The sequence below is a fragment of the Leopardus geoffroyi genome, chromosome C2, assembly GCF_018350155.1.
Source record: "Leopardus geoffroyi isolate Oge1 chromosome C2, O.geoffroyi_Oge1_pat1.0, whole genome shotgun sequence".
NCBI classification, from domain to species: domain Eukaryota; kingdom Metazoa; phylum Chordata; class Mammalia; order Carnivora; family Felidae; genus Leopardus; species Leopardus geoffroyi.
Genome location: NC_059333.1, coordinates 49,423,209 through 49,438,051, shown reverse-complemented (window position 1 = coordinate 49,438,051; position 14,843 = coordinate 49,423,209). Strand labels below are relative to the sequence as shown.

The 14,843-nt window shown below is 43.1% G+C and overlaps 2 protein-coding genes and 1 long non-coding RNA gene across 3 annotated transcripts in view; 2 read left to right on the top strand and 1 right to left on the bottom strand.

The window, feature by feature from the left end:
- Positions 1 to 5,191: 5,191 nt before the first annotated feature.
- RPL24 (ribosomal protein L24) lies at positions 5,192 to 10,096 on the top strand. Its single transcript, XM_045501875.1, has 6 exons — positions 5,192 to 5,296; positions 5,421 to 5,496; positions 6,034 to 6,144; positions 8,194 to 8,330; positions 8,737 to 8,800; positions 9,974 to 10,096. Exons 1-6 carry the CDS (start codon positions 5,292 to 5,294, stop codon positions 10,052 to 10,054), a joined length of 474 nt encoding a protein of 157 aa, XP_045357831.1. The 5' UTR covers positions 5,192 to 5,291; the 3' UTR covers positions 10,055 to 10,096.
- Positions 10,097 to 13,234: 3,138 nt separating this feature from the next.
- Positions 13,235 to 14,082, bottom strand: LOC123610806. The gene is made up of 2 exons (XR_006718296.1): positions 13,940 to 14,082; positions 13,235 to 13,790 (listed from the first exon to the last, which is right to left on the bottom strand). It is a non-coding gene; the product is annotated as an uncharacterized LOC123610806 (long non-coding RNA).
- ZBTB11 (zinc finger and BTB domain containing 11) overlaps positions 13,784 to 14,843 on the top strand; it is a 32,915-nt gene continuing 31,855 nt past the window's right edge. Inside the window, exon 1 of the mRNA XM_045501873.1 lies at positions 13,784 to 14,760. Within this exon, the coding sequence (XP_045357829.1) occupies positions 14,451 to 14,760 (310 nt within the window). The 5' untranslated portion in view covers positions 13,784 to 14,450. The remainder of the gene's footprint in view (positions 14,761 to 14,843) is intronic.

Here is a 14,843-nt window from a genome sequence, read left to right as displayed (position 1 = left end):
GAACTCACGGACCGCGAGATCGTGACCTGGCTGAAGTCGGTCGCTTAACCGACTGCGCCACCCAGGCGCCCCTCCCTTTAATTATTTTACCAACATTTTATAACGAAAAATTTCCAACATATAGATAATTTGAAAGGATTTTACCGTGAGTACTCATAAACTCACTACTTTCTCTCATTGACATTTTATTATGCTTGTTTTATCATACATCTTTCCATTTATCTATCCCCTCCATCCATTCACTATACTTCTCCCTATTTACTTAAGCCAGTATTTCATTAACTAGTACTCATTATTTATTTAGTTTCATTTCTTTTAAAGTAAAATTCACATACAATAAAATGCTCAAATCTTAGCGAACATCCCCTGAGTTTTGACCAACTGTGTAATTAACCCACAATCTATAGACATAGAACAGTACCATTACCAGAAATCTCCCTTATATACCTTCCGGCTCAATCCTTCCCTTCCCACCCAGAAGTAACCACGGTTCTGATTTTTTCCCATCAAAAATTAGTTTTGCATGGTGTAGAACTTGATATACATGGAATCAATCATACAGTGGTACTTTTTGGGGGGTAAGACTTCTTCCACTTAGCACAATGTTTTTCATACTCATATTGATGTGTAAATCAAAAGTTCATTCCATTTTAGGTGTGCCTAGTTGGCTCAGTCGGTTAAGCAACCTGACTCTTGATTTTGGGTCAGGTCATGATCTCACCATTCGTGAGATCGAGCCCTGCATCAGGCTGTGTGCTGACAGCTGAGAGCACAAAGCCTTTTCGTGGATTTTGTCTCTTCCTCTCTCTCTGCCCCTCCCCTGCTCTCTCTCTCTCTCTCAAAATAAATAAATAAACATTTTTTTTAAGTTCATTCCATTTTATTTCTGTGTAGTAGTCCATTGTATAAATATATATTACTGTTTACTTATATATTCACTTATTGATGGGACACCTACACTGTTTCCTGTATTTGTTATGAATACAGCTGCTGTTCTTGTATAAGTAATTTTTTAATTAAAAAAAATTTTTAGTTACAAAATAATACAAAGGGTGCTTACCCTCCCTATTTTCCAGGATCGAATTGTGGGACTTAAATCTTTCCCAAAGCACATTAGAATTGTTTGAAATGTTTTATCAGGGAAAAGTAATTAAAAGAGTACATAACAATATAGAGACTATTTTAATGAACCCTCCAACTCAACACCAGCTTCAACTATTATCCATTCCTGGTCATTTTTTCATCCATGCCCTTAGCCACTGGCTGCTCCCTTATATTATTTTAAGACAAATCCCAACCATCATGCTATTTCATCTATAAATATTTAGTATGTATCTAGAAGTATAAGAACACTTTTCAAAATTAAACGTGACCACAGTACAATTAGAACACCTAAAGGATTAACAGTAAGTCTAAGTATCATCCAAAATCCAATCAGTATTCAGATTACCCCATATGGTCTGTCCAGCATGTTTGTTCAAATCAGGCCTCAAATAAGGTCCATATGTTGCAATTGGTTGCAGAAGTTCTTAAATCTCTTTTAATCCATAGGTAGAGCCAGCTTCAAGTTGTGCAACCAATGCAGTCACACAGGGCCTGACACTTAGGTGCATCCCACACTTGGGGTTTAATGCTCTGCATTAACTGTCTAGGATAGCTGTAAATCTGTCCTTGAATTTCTGTTCTGTAGGTGAAGTACAATGGGGACAATGGGGCATGTGCCTGGGGCTTGGAGCCTCAGCTCACCCGCAGGTCCACTTCCTGCAGCCTCCTCATTTTCTAGGGATGGGTTCTGAGAGTGGCTGATTCTGCCACTCACCAAAGGTAGCCACACTGCCATGCATTCCAAAAGCGGCTTGCTGCCCACCCCCTTCCAAGACCCAGATACATAACACATCCCAGGGGATTGCCCATTCCCTGTGGGCAGGGGGTACCGGGTGGAAGGAGATGGCCAGCTGGACACCGCCCCCACCCCCCTGTGGTGGGGCACAACGTGTTGGTCCAGAGACCAGCAGGAGGGGCAACCCAAGAGCTGGCTTGGCCTTGCCTGTTCCAATGCACGCATCAAGTCACAGGGCAGGTCCCTGGGCACCTGTGAGGGGCTGCAAGGCCCTAGCGAATATCCTTGCCTAAGGGAGCATGAGGTTAAACAGCAAATGAAAAACCACCATGAAAGGTCAAGAGACAGATTACTGAAGACAGGAAAGAGCTTAATATTTTATACCTTTATCCTGCTATTTGAAAAAGGAGACAACACTTTCATGTTACACCAGGCCATGAAAATTATTTATGCAGCTTGTCTTGTCAATTGGATAGGCTCTAATCTCTCTCCTTTCAATTTACATATTGTTGAAGAGTTTAAGTCATCCTGTAGATGCCAATTGTATCCCTATGGAATTGTTTCACATGTTCCTTTCCTCCATATTTCATATAATTGATAGATATGAAGACTTGATTAGATTTGGATTAAAAAAAAATTTTTTTTTTGTTTATTTATTTTTGTAGGAGAGAAAGAGCATGAGCAGGGGAGGCGCAGAGAGACAGGGAGACACAGAATCCAAACAAGGCTCCAGACTCTGAGCTCTCAGCTCATAGCCTGATGTGGGGCTTGAACTCAGGAGCTGTGAGATCATGACCTGAGCTGAAGTCGGACACTTAACCAACTGAGTCACCCAGGCACCCCATAGATTTAGATTTTATAGAATACTTCATAATTTGTAATTTTAATAATGCTTTATAATTTTATTTTTTAAAAGTAATCTCTGTACCCAATGTGGGGCTAGAACTCACAACTCAGAGATTAAGAGTGTAATACTCCACTAATTGAGCCAGCTAGGCACCCCACTAATGCTTCATAATTTTAAAGAAAGCTTCATAATTTTTAATGCTGTACAGTTTTTTTTTTAATGTTTATTTATTTTGAGAAAGAGAGAGCATGAGCAGGAGGAGGCAGAGAGAGGGAATCCCAAGCAGGCTCCATACTCAGCACAGAGATCAACGTGAGGCTCAATCCCACAAGCCTGAGATCATACCTGAGCCAAAATCAAGAGTCACATGCTTAACTGACTGAATGACCCAGGTACCCCACACTTTCTTATTCTAAGAGCATGTGAGCATAATATAAGGTGTGATATACACAATGTGTTACAAAGAACCCTGAAATGCCAGCTCAAGAATGACCTCCAGGAAAGAGTAAAAGAACTAAAATCCCTAAGATCTGGTTTCGTGCGTTTCCTCCGCAGAACTACTCAAGCCAAACATAATTTTGAAGACCAGTAAAATAAAATCTTCCTAAAATGCTTGAGAAAGGACTATAAATTCCAGGGTTCAGTGGACCAAATTCCTGCAGGTAAATCTTGGCTCTATCTTCTATTCTACTCAGGTGGTTTTCTTCCTTCCTTCCTTCCTTTTTCTCTTTCTTTCTTTCTTTCTTTCTTTCTCAAACATTTGTTTAATCAGCATCGATTTAAAACAAAGAGAGATGTATGAATGTCAGAGTTGACTAAATTCATCAAGCCACGGAAGCTTGAGGCATCCATCTGCCCATCATCTATTTAGATAATATCCTCCAAATATGTCAGGTATTCTGAAAATCTGGTCAGAGTTGGTCACGCTGTCAAATTCCTCCTCTTTGCTTTTCAATTCCATGCTGATTTCTATTTACTCATTCTTTTCTCTTTTTTAAGATTTTATTTTTAAGTAATCTCTATAGCCAACGTGGGGTTCAAACTCACAATCCCGAGATCAAGAGCCGGATGCTCGACCAACTGAGCCAGCCAGGCGCTATTAACTCATTCTTAAGACTGGTTTCAACAAAACTACAGCTTTCTTTTTGTTTGTTTGTTTGTTTACTTACGAGAGAGAGAGAGAGAGAGAGAGAGAGAGAGAGAGAGAGCGCACAAGCAGGGGAGGAACAGAGAGAAGGAGACACAGAATCCAAAACAGGCTCCATACTCTGAGTTGTAAGTGCAGAGCTCAAGGTGGGGCTCGAATTCAGGAACCGCCGATCGTGACCTGAGCCAAAGTCCCACCCTTAACCGACTGAGCCACCTAGGCACCAGTAACTACAGCTTTTTTTTTTTTTTTAATTTTTAAAATTTTTTTATTTTTGAGAGAGACCGAGCATAACCGGGGAAGGGGCAGAGCGAGAGGGAGACCCAGAATCCGAAGCAGGCTCCAGGCTCTGAGCTGTCAGCACAGAGATGGGCACAGGGCTCGAACCCACGAACTGTGACATCATGACCTGAGCCGAAGTCGGATGCTTAACCGCCTGAGCCACCCAGGCGTCCCACTACAGCTTTCTTAACATCAGTCAGCCACTTCACTGGACTTTGCAAATTTTTTCCACTACCTAGTTACCGATCCCTTTAGAGTGAGCGGCTTGTGTAGGTAGCATAGACCAATCATTACATTTTTGTTTCCTAGTCAAGTACTCCAACACTCAATTCAAGGATTGTCTCTTGCCACTCCCGATCATATGCTAGTTTCTAGCCACAGAAGGGCTCAAGCAATTGAGGCACTGATCCTCCCAGTGGGCTTGGCTAGAGCTCCCTTTTCCAAGCCTCCAGGCAAGGGCTTTGCCCTTCTCTGTGCAACTGCCAGCCGGCCCCTGGGCTGCAATAGACAGAAATAGAAACCTAGCTCTTCCAAGACAGGCAGTTGTCATTTTGCAATGCTTCAGCCCTTATAATAGGGATTTTGTAAACTGAATAAACTAATATATGTAAATGCTTTAGCACAATTCCTGGCACAGAAAGAGAACTCAGTGAATGTTAATTATAACTAATGCAAGGGGCCATCATATACAATTTGATTAGCAAGGCGTGGGAGACAGTTCAGATGTCACTACTATTTTGCAAATGGTGAAATTATGAAACTTTAATTTTGTTGGTCGAGATAATGGGCCAACACGGAAGGCAAAATGTGACTTTAAGTTTTACCTGGGAGTATTATCTGCAAGTCACTAAAACTATAAAATGTAGAGTTCACATTCTGTGCAGCAGGACGATGACTCTAGGACACCTGACCGTAGAAGAGACAGGAAGATTCAGAAACCAACCGCCAGCCTAAGTGACGTTTACTTCCTGGCTCACAGAACCCGCTCAGCCTCCAGAGGCAGGAGGGGGCGGAGAACACCCAGATCGGTCTCTCCGGGAGGTAGACGTCATCACCAAGCGCCGGGGTCAGGGAAGGGAATTGGGGGAGGAGATTGCCCCACTGCCTTATAAGGCTTCTTCCCATGATCCTCTCTTTCTCTTCACCATCTTTCCGTCTTCCCGGCCGCCGCAGCCATGAAGTGAGTGAAAGTCCTAGGTCCCAATCCGCTTCCATCGTCGGGCAGAGCACCTCTCCTGCACTCTGGGTTTGGCTTCTCCTCGCCGTAGACACCCTCTCTAGTGGGCTTTTGCTTTTTGTTACAGGGTCGAGCTGTGCAGTTTCAGTGGGTACAAGATTTACCCTGGACATGGGAGGCGCTACGCCAGGACCGACGGGAAGGTGAAGGGCCGCGTCGCCTAAACGCAGCTTGTGCTCCTTAGAGAGACCGGTCTAATTCAGTCTGAGCGTGTTCATTTACCACATCATTCTTGGTCCCTGGAAGGCTTGTTTCCGGGACCCTGTGTGCTGTGGTTGTTAGGATCAGAAACCTCTAGGTGAACCTTTTTTGAGGTTTGATTTAGTGTGAGTGAGGTCGGAAATTAAGAGTTGGGGTTACTTAAATGTCCCAGGAAATGGACCATCAAAGTATCTCGCTATTTTTCGGGCACCGGTGCCTCCTGGAATTTGATTACCCCAACCTTTCCTGCGGAATGAGCTTAAGTTTCCCCGCTCTGTGTACAAGACGGGACGGAACTCGAAGGCCTCGGGGGTGCCACCTGTGCCAGTTGTGTGACACAAGCCTTTTGGGCTCGGCGGGCCAAATGAGGGGACAGAACTTGAATATTAAGAGTTTTGGGGAAAAAAAAAAAGAGTTTTGAGCTCAGCTTTCTGCCTTGTTTAGTTAAGTAGGTAACTACTTTGAACTTGTTACTACAGGTTTTCCAGTTTCTTAATGCAAAATGCGAGTCGGCATTCCTTTCCAAGAGGAATCCTCGGCAGATAAATTGGACTGTCCTCTACAGAAGAAAGCACAAAAAGGGACAGTCGGTAAGTAAAATGCACTTTCGATGTTGGGGGTGTGGTGGGGCTCTTCAGTTTAAACTCTCTAAGCATCAGTTGCCGCTCAGTAAAATTATGGTAAGTGGGACAGTATGTGAAAGCGCTCCTAAGCTGTAAAGCATCAAATAGTGACGTGAAAGTGACTGATGAAAACAGTGTCTCCTTATATACCTTAGGCTCACAGTAATGCCGAGTTGAAATTTGAAATGTTGCCTGGCCAGAATCTGATACGTTATGCATAGTTGGGTTATAGGGCACCACGGAAGTATTTAAAGGGTTCCACTGGGTAGAAATTACTTAGGGGAACTTGGTTGTGAATATGTCTGTAGGATTAGTTCTGAAAGATATCAGTGGAGTCTTATAGCATATTATTTTGTTCTCATGACTGAAGGCTTCTTGAAGTGCTTTTTTGGAGTGATGGAATTTTTTGAGGAAGGTTTGAGTGCCATGGCAGTAAGGATAGTATTCAGGACACTTGGAATATTTACTGACACCTCCTGGATTAATGGCATCACTAGGTGTTGTGGGAATTTAGAAGGAAAAACTTACTTCTAACTTAATTTGAAAGTAGACTTGACACACCCATTAGGATAGTCATGATTTCAAGGGGGTTGGGGCACGGGGATTACCAGTGTGGCTGAGGATGTGGAGAAATTGGAACCCTTGTGCATTGCTGAATTTAGGATGGTGCAAGCACTGTGGAAATGGCTTGGCAGTTTCTTAAAAAGTTAAATGGAACTGTGTCCAGCATCTACACCTCTAGGAACGTACCCAGGAGAATCGTAAGCAGGAATTTAACACAGATGACTTCTACGCTAATGTTCATAGCGCTATTATTCACAGCAGCCAAAAGATGGAAACAGCCCAAATGACCTATCAGTGGGTGAATGGATAACAAAATGTTACATAAATACAGTGGAATATTATTCAGCCTTAACAGGCTGGCAAACAGCCAATATGGATAAACCTTGAAGAAGTTATGCAAAGTAAAGCCAGACACAGAAGGACAAATATTATATGATGACACCTTTATGAGGTGTCTGTAATGGCAAATTCATAAAGACAAAGTAGAGGTTACCAGAGGCTGGGCAGGGGGAGGGAAGAATGTGGGGTTATTATTTAATGGGCTTGGGGTTTGGAAAGGTGAAAAAGTTAGATGAATAGCGGTGGTGGTTGCAGAACATAGTGAATATATTTAATGCCAATGAATTATATACTTAAAAAATGCTTTAAAACGGTCAATGTAATGTTAATGTATCTTTTATTAGCAAAAGTTTGAATTTTACGGTTTGAATTCCTGGACATTCCCTAAGACTTGGTAGCTTTCCTGTCATAAATCATTTTCCAATTGACTTTTTTTTCAGTGACAGTACTTTAAGTAAAAACAAAATAGGTGAGTTGAGGTTTGGTAATTTTTTTCTAGAAGTAAATTCTTTAACATAAACAGTCGTATTAAAATCACTTTTGAGGTAAGTACTCTCCAGCCAACTTCATTAATTTGACTTTGTCTTTTTAAAATAGTAAAAAATGGCCAGGATTTGCAAGAGATAATTTAGTCAGTCTATAATTGGAAAACTTACCTGCATATTGTAGTATTTTACACATAGATATTTTTTATATATTTTCAAATGATTGCATGAATTATTTTTTTGTTGAATATTGCTATGATCTGAATGTATACTCCTAAAATTCATATGTTGAAACCTAACTGCCAAGGTGATGATACTAAAGGTGAGAACTTTGGGAGGCTCTGCTATCAGGAATGGCACTAGTGCTCCTATAAAAAATGCCCAAGAGCGCTCTCTTGCTCCCTTCAACATGTGGTGATATAGCTACAATAGGAAGAGGGTCCTCACATGACCATGCTGGAATCCTGACTTCAGTCTCTAGAACTGTTGGAAATTTCTGTTGTTTATCAGCTACTCAGTCTGATATTTAGTTGTATCAGCCCTAGCATGCTAAAATACAAATCTTAATTGTTTCCCCCATATCCATGAACGAGATTTATAAGTGTGCTTCCGTCTTTTTGTTTCATAGGAAGAAATTCAAAAGAAAAGAACCCGCCGTGCAGTCAAATTCCAGAGGGCCATCACTGGTGCATCTCTTGCTGATATAATGGCCAAGAGGAATCAGAAACCTGAAGTTAGGAAGGCTCAACGAGAACAAGCCATCAGGTGAGGAAGCCTTTGTTATGAGCATTTCAGCTATTGGGATGAATTGTAGGTTCTGACTGAATTTATAGGCATAGGGATCTAATCTGATGTTTTGTGTTTTGATACTTGAATCTATATTGAAATTGTCAGTCCTAAATATTGAGGTTTAGTAATACAGAAGCTTATAGTGTATGCTTAATGATTTGTTGAAATTCTATATGCAAATAAGGCTGCTGTACAATTTCTAATCTATGTTAAGCTGACTTGGTTAATGATATTTATTGACAAACTCTTTGGATTTATCCTACGAATAATTGCAGGTGGGGAAGGAAAGTGATAATCTGCTTCCCAAAACACTCTAGCTCCTTGTTAATCTGCATTCTTAAGGAGTAAAGCACTTTGCCTTAAGTTATTTTTAACCCCACAGGGCTGCCAAGGAAGCAAAAAAGGCTAAGCAAGCATCTAAAAAGACAGCAATGGCTGCTGCTAAGGTAATTGTGAGATTGTCTTGGATTTCTTATTTAAAATAACAGGAGGAGGGGCCCTGGTTGGCTCAATCATTAGAGCATGTGACTCTGGATCTTGGGATTGAGTTCAAGCCCCACATGGGGCGTAGAAATTACTTAAAAATAAAATTTTTAAAAAATTATACTAAAGTCAAATAAGAAAATTTACTTTTTTTTAAATTTTTTTTTTTTTTTCAACGTTTATTTATTTTTGGGACAGAGAGAGACAGAGCATGAATGGGGGAGGGGCAGAGAGAGAGGGAGACACAGAATCGGAAACAGGCTCCAGGCTCCGAGCCATCAGCCCAGAGCCCGACGCGGGGCTCGAACTCACGGACCGCGAGATCGTGACCTGGCTGAAGTCGGATGCTTAACCGACTGCGCCACCCAGGCGCCCCTAAGAAAATTTACTTTTTAATCCAAACTGTGGTTAATGAAAGTTTCAAGGTGTTTTGTTGTTGTTTAAGTTTATTCTTTTTGAAAGAGAGGGAAAATCTCAGGCTCTGTGCTGCCATTGCAGAGCCCAACTCAGGGCTTAAACGCATGAAACTGAGCCGAAACCAAGAGATACCCAACTGACTTGAGTCACCCAGGTGCCCTGAAAGTTTCAAGTTTTTAAGGAATTTAGTGCAAGGACCCAATCAAAATGATGTTCCTAACTGGTTTCCTGGGCGGTTGATTCAGAGCTCCCTCTGCCAGAGCCAAATGAAGTCTGTTGATACCAGAAATTGGGGAAGGGGAAAATAAAGGTGGCTTTTGTTGTTAAAGTTTATTTTGAAAAGCTTTAAATAATAGTGCAGAGTTTGCCCAGCTTTTCCCAATGTTATCAGTTTCAATAACCATAGTAAAATTTTCAAAACCATTGGTTTGAGAGAACTAGTAATGTCCTTTTTCTGTTCTTAAGACACAGTTCAGGATCCCATACTGCATTTAGTTGTGTCTGCTCACTTAACTCCTCCAATCTGTGACAGTATCTTTGTTTTTCATTTACATGTCCTATAGAGGTAGACTTCTAACTTTTCATGGGGAGGCTGGCTCTTAAGAGTAATAGGAATGCAGTTAAATAATAAGAAAAGCAATCTAGGATACATAGAGAATCTGGACATAAGTGATTGAAAAACTTGTATGGAATAATGTCACATGTTAATCTTTTTACAGGCTCCTACGAAGGCAGCACCTAAGCAAAAGATTGTGAAGCCTGTGAAGGTTTCTGCACCCCGAGTTGGTGGAAAACGCTAAGTTCGCAGATCAGATTTTTAAATAAATATCTGACTATAACTAGATTGTGGTGGATTTTTTTACTATAAAAACAGGTAGGGGCTCCTGGGTGGCTCAGTTGGTTAAGTGTCAGACTTCGGCTGAGGTCATGATCTCCATGGTTCATGAGTTGGAGCCCTGAGTCAGGCTCTGTCCTGACGGCTTGGAGCCTGGAGTTTGCTTTGGATTCTCCCTCTCCTCCCTCTCCCTGTCCCTCTCCCCCTCCCCCCCCCCATCTCTCAAAAAAATTTTTTAATAACAAAACAGGCATATTGTGCCTACATAGTAATAGCTGAACTATAGAGTTAAGAATTTCAGAACTAGGTTTTTTTTTTAATACAATGTTTTTTAAATGTTTATTTTCAGAGAGTGCAGGCATGAGTGAGGGAGGGGCAGAGAGGATTCTAAGCAGTCTTTGTGTTAGTGCGTGTCTGTGCGTGTCAGCACATAGCCTGACAAGGGGCTCAACCTCAGGAATCATGAGATCATGACTGGAGCCGAAATCGAGTTGGAAGCTTACCCGACTGAGCCACCCAGGTTCCCCAAAAGTGAATCTTTTCAATGAATTTCTGTTCTTGAGTTACTCTTCCATGGTAAACATTTATTTTATATTGGGTTTGCCCTTTACCTATTACCATCAGTTGATAGCTGAATTGAAAGTGCTTAAAACTTGGGGCACCTGGGTAGCTCAGTCCCTTAAGCCTGCAACTTCACTTAAACCTGCAACTCAATCTCAGATCTTGATCTCAAGGCCATGAGCTCAAGTCTAGTGTTGGGCTCTACGAGGGACTTAAAGTCTACTTTATTATTATTTTTTAGTTTATTGTCAAATTGGCTTACATACAACATCCAGTGCTCATCCCAACAAGTGCCCTCCTCAGTGCCCATCACCCACTTTCCCCCACCTCCCATCAACCCTCCATTTGTTCTCTATATTTGAGTCTCTTATGGTTTGCCTCCTTCCCTCTCTGTTTTTCCCCCTTCCCTTCCCCCATGGACTTATGTTAAGTTTCTCAAGATCCACATGAGTGAAAACATATCTTTCTGCGACTGACACTTAGCATAATACCCAGCATAATACCCTCCAGTTCCATAGCTGCAAACGGTTATGATTATATGTCTCCTCTCTGCCCTTCGCCGCTTGCACTCACATTCTCTCAAAAATGAACATTAAAAAAAAAGTACTTAAAACTTCAACTGTACTCTTAAGCCACTCTTTTTTTCCAGAAATAAGTTTGAATGAAGAGTACAACTTTGTTAGCACGTGAATATGCTTACAAATTCCCAAGGTAGTTTGTTGAGCTGGGAATTAGAGCCATGGTTAAAATTCCAAGAAAAACCAGTAGCCTGCTGATACTCTAGATGATGTGTGTGTAAAATGTGACAAGGAAGAGTAATTTATGTTAATAGGCTTGTACTTCCGGCATCTGGGTGGCTCAAGTCAGTTAAGCGTCAGACTTGGCTCAGGTCATTATCTCACCCTTTGTGAGACTTTGTGATGACAACTCCAAGTCTGCGTTGGATTCTCTGTCTCCCTCTCTCTTTGCCCCTCCCCCACTCGTGCTCATCTTCTCAAAAGTAACTTTAGGGGCGCCTGGGTGGCTCAGTGAGTTAAGTGTCTACTTCAGCTCAGGTCATGAACTCTAGTGAGTTCGAGCCCCACGTGGGGCTCTGTGCTGACAGCTCAGAGCCTGGAGCCTGCTTTGGAATCTATGTCTCCCTCTCTGTTCCTACACCACTTGCACTTTGTCTCTCTCAAAAATATTGAAAAATTTTTTTTAAAAAGTAAAAAATCCTGTTATGTGCCACTGCCAAGTTGGAAAGCTACAAGTCGCATCCTCATTTGAGGAACATGCTTTTACATATAGAAATACTAGGTGAAGGTAAAAATCAGACCTCAGCATTCCTCCCCCCCATCCCCTCCATGCTATCCAAAGTGATAGAATTATTCTGTCTAGTGCATGTTAAATTCAAGCATTGTTCTGGGTGTTAGGAATAAATAAAATAGCCCTTTTGGGGGACTTGAAAACTAAAATTCTAACATCAATTTAAGAAATGTGCAAATCCACTGGCTCTTGCTTAGAAATCTCTAAGGTTTTGCTTGGAAATTTTTTTCATTTTTTATTGTGTAATTTTTTTTTCTGAAACAACAAGGAAAATAAGACCATTATTTAGCTGTGAACAAGGAAACTTAACCAACGAAACTACCCAGCTTGAGTTCAGAGCTAGATTCCTAATTTGGGGATACAGGAAAAAAATGTCCTTTTAAATCACTGCTTTTCTGGCTTACATGACTTAAGGTGAAACTGTCAATTCTGATTGCCCTTGATTCCTGGGTAGCCTGCAACCCAGGAGGAACTAGAAATAAATAGTAAATACCTGTTCTAGAAGGGTGGCAAGTTTAGCTTTTCTCAGGAAGACAATTTGTCCACCTGTAAAACCTTTTCTCCACATTGGCCCAAAGGCAATTCAAGTACAGTGTGCTTCTAAATGCTTTTCACAGGTTTTGGCAGAAACTGAATTGGGTAATTTAAGTTTTTCTCCACTTCCACAACTTTTTAAACCTATTTTAAGTTAGTTTTTTTGTTTTTTAAAGAGCTGCAGCTATCTTAATGTTTATTTTTGAGAGAGAGAGAGACAGAGCATGAGTGGTGGAGGGACAGAGAGAGAGAATCCAAAAAAGTCTCCAGGCTCTGAGGTGTCAGCACAGAGCCCAAGGTGGGGCTTGAACTAATGAATAGACCATGAAAACATGACATGAACCGAAACCAGCTGCTTAACCAACTGAGCCACGCAGGTGCCCCTTAAATTTAGTTTTAAAGGAAGTCGATTTCACAGTATAAGAGTGATGGTGCTGGCCGGGCACAGTTCTTGGAGGGTTGATTTGGGTATCTGCTTTGGGTGGCCCACTCCAAAGAGCGGAGAGGACGCATCTCTACCTTCTAATTCCTCTTCCTTTCCCCAGCTGTCTCAGTCTGGGTTGAGTGACCCTAAGTAAATACCTGGTCTGGTGGTTATGTCTTTCCTATATACATCTGGGAGCTCAGGCACCTACAGCCAGAATCTTATTCAAGGATGCTGCCTCAAGTATCTAAGCCACCTGTCAATTCCCGCAACCTCAACGGCAAGTACCACAGAGATTGGGTGCCATCTTATTTTTTGAGCCCAGTGCATTCACCTGTTTACCTCTTAACATGTCTCTGCAGGGTCAGAGAGCCTGACCCAGCGACTGTAGACTCCAGGATGGGGGCAGAGGGGGAGGGTTGACCTGGAACTAGCAAAGCACTGTCAATGCCAGACCCCAGTTGTCGAGTAGGATGTTCTGGGCCTGTAGTCTTGTCTGCGCAGCAGATTCAACCAACGGATGGGTGGCATGGGCCATTGCTCCGGCCTACCCGCTCAAGATGTGAAATAGGACCCGCACTGTACGCTGGAAGATGCATTTCAGGTCGCCTTGGTCTTTTATGCATTCGGTAAATGTTGGGTGTAAAATGGAGAATCCCCCCCCCAGGTTTATGTAAAAATACATGCAAATGAAGCTGTAAGAGTGCTATCTACTCATTGCCAACATCATTACCTTCAAATATAGAAAACTGCCCCTATGTTAGACGGTCATTCGAGGAAAATCCCGACAGTTCCATGGCTGATTTGGAGCCAACACTTTAAGTCTGGAAATTATAATTCTTATCACCGAAGGACTCAGATTTCAAACGTTTACCTGTAAAATAAATTTACATGTGAATGCGGCTATCTTTGGTCTTGTGTCCATAGGCTTATATTTTACTAAGATCCTCAAAATCTTATGCTTTTACGTTGTTGCGGGTCTCAGAAGGTAATCGGGGTAAAAAAAACCAGACTCCTCCACACCTTGGTGTATATCCGACGGGAAATCAACAGCCCACCAACTCCCACACGTGCTCAGAGCAAGGGAAAGAAGGAAAAAATGAAAAGGGAAACTGCCAGGACTTAAGATGTCTGCTCAAAGCAGTCTTCGGTCTCGAAGGAAAGGCCTACCCTCTTCCAAAATGTCCGCCCGCAGTCCTGACGTCACCCAGTTGGCTTCATCAATCCAGAAAGCCTGTGCGCTCCAATCAGGACTCAGTCCCCTCACCCACTGCCCTTGATCACGTCACTTCCGGTGGTGCAGCAGCCATTTTGTCAGTCGCCAGCGGATCCCGCGCGCTGGAGAAGTGCAGTTCCCCCTGGTTACCAACTCGTCGGTTCTGCCTTCGCGCTGCGGGCGCCGTCGAAGAGCACTCACCACAGACACAGCCATTCCTCCCTACAGTGCCGCCGCCGCTGTTGCATCCGTCCGGAGCTAGTGCGCTGTCTTCCTCCCCCACCACTGACAGGCGCCCTTAGGGAGCCGCCGTCAGAGATGTCAAGCGAGGAAAGCTACCGGGCCATTCTTCGCTACCTGACAAACGAGCGTGAGCCGTATGCTCCGGGCACGGAGGGCAATGTCAAGCGTAAAATCCGCAAAGCGGCCGCCTGCTATGTGGTGCGCGGTGGGACCTTATACTACCAGCGGCGGCAGCGGCACCGCAAGACCTTCGCGGAGCTAGAGGTGGTGCTGCAGCCCGAGCGACGCCGGGGGCTCATCGAGGCGGCGCACCTGGGCCCGGGCGGCACTCACCACACCCGGCATCAGACCTGGCACGACTTGTCCAAGACTTACTGGTGGCGAGGTAGGACCTCGCCCGTGGCGAGGGGGCGGGCGGCGGCCTGTTGTCCAGGCAAGGCCCGCTGGCGGAGGCGGGCTTGCTTGCGC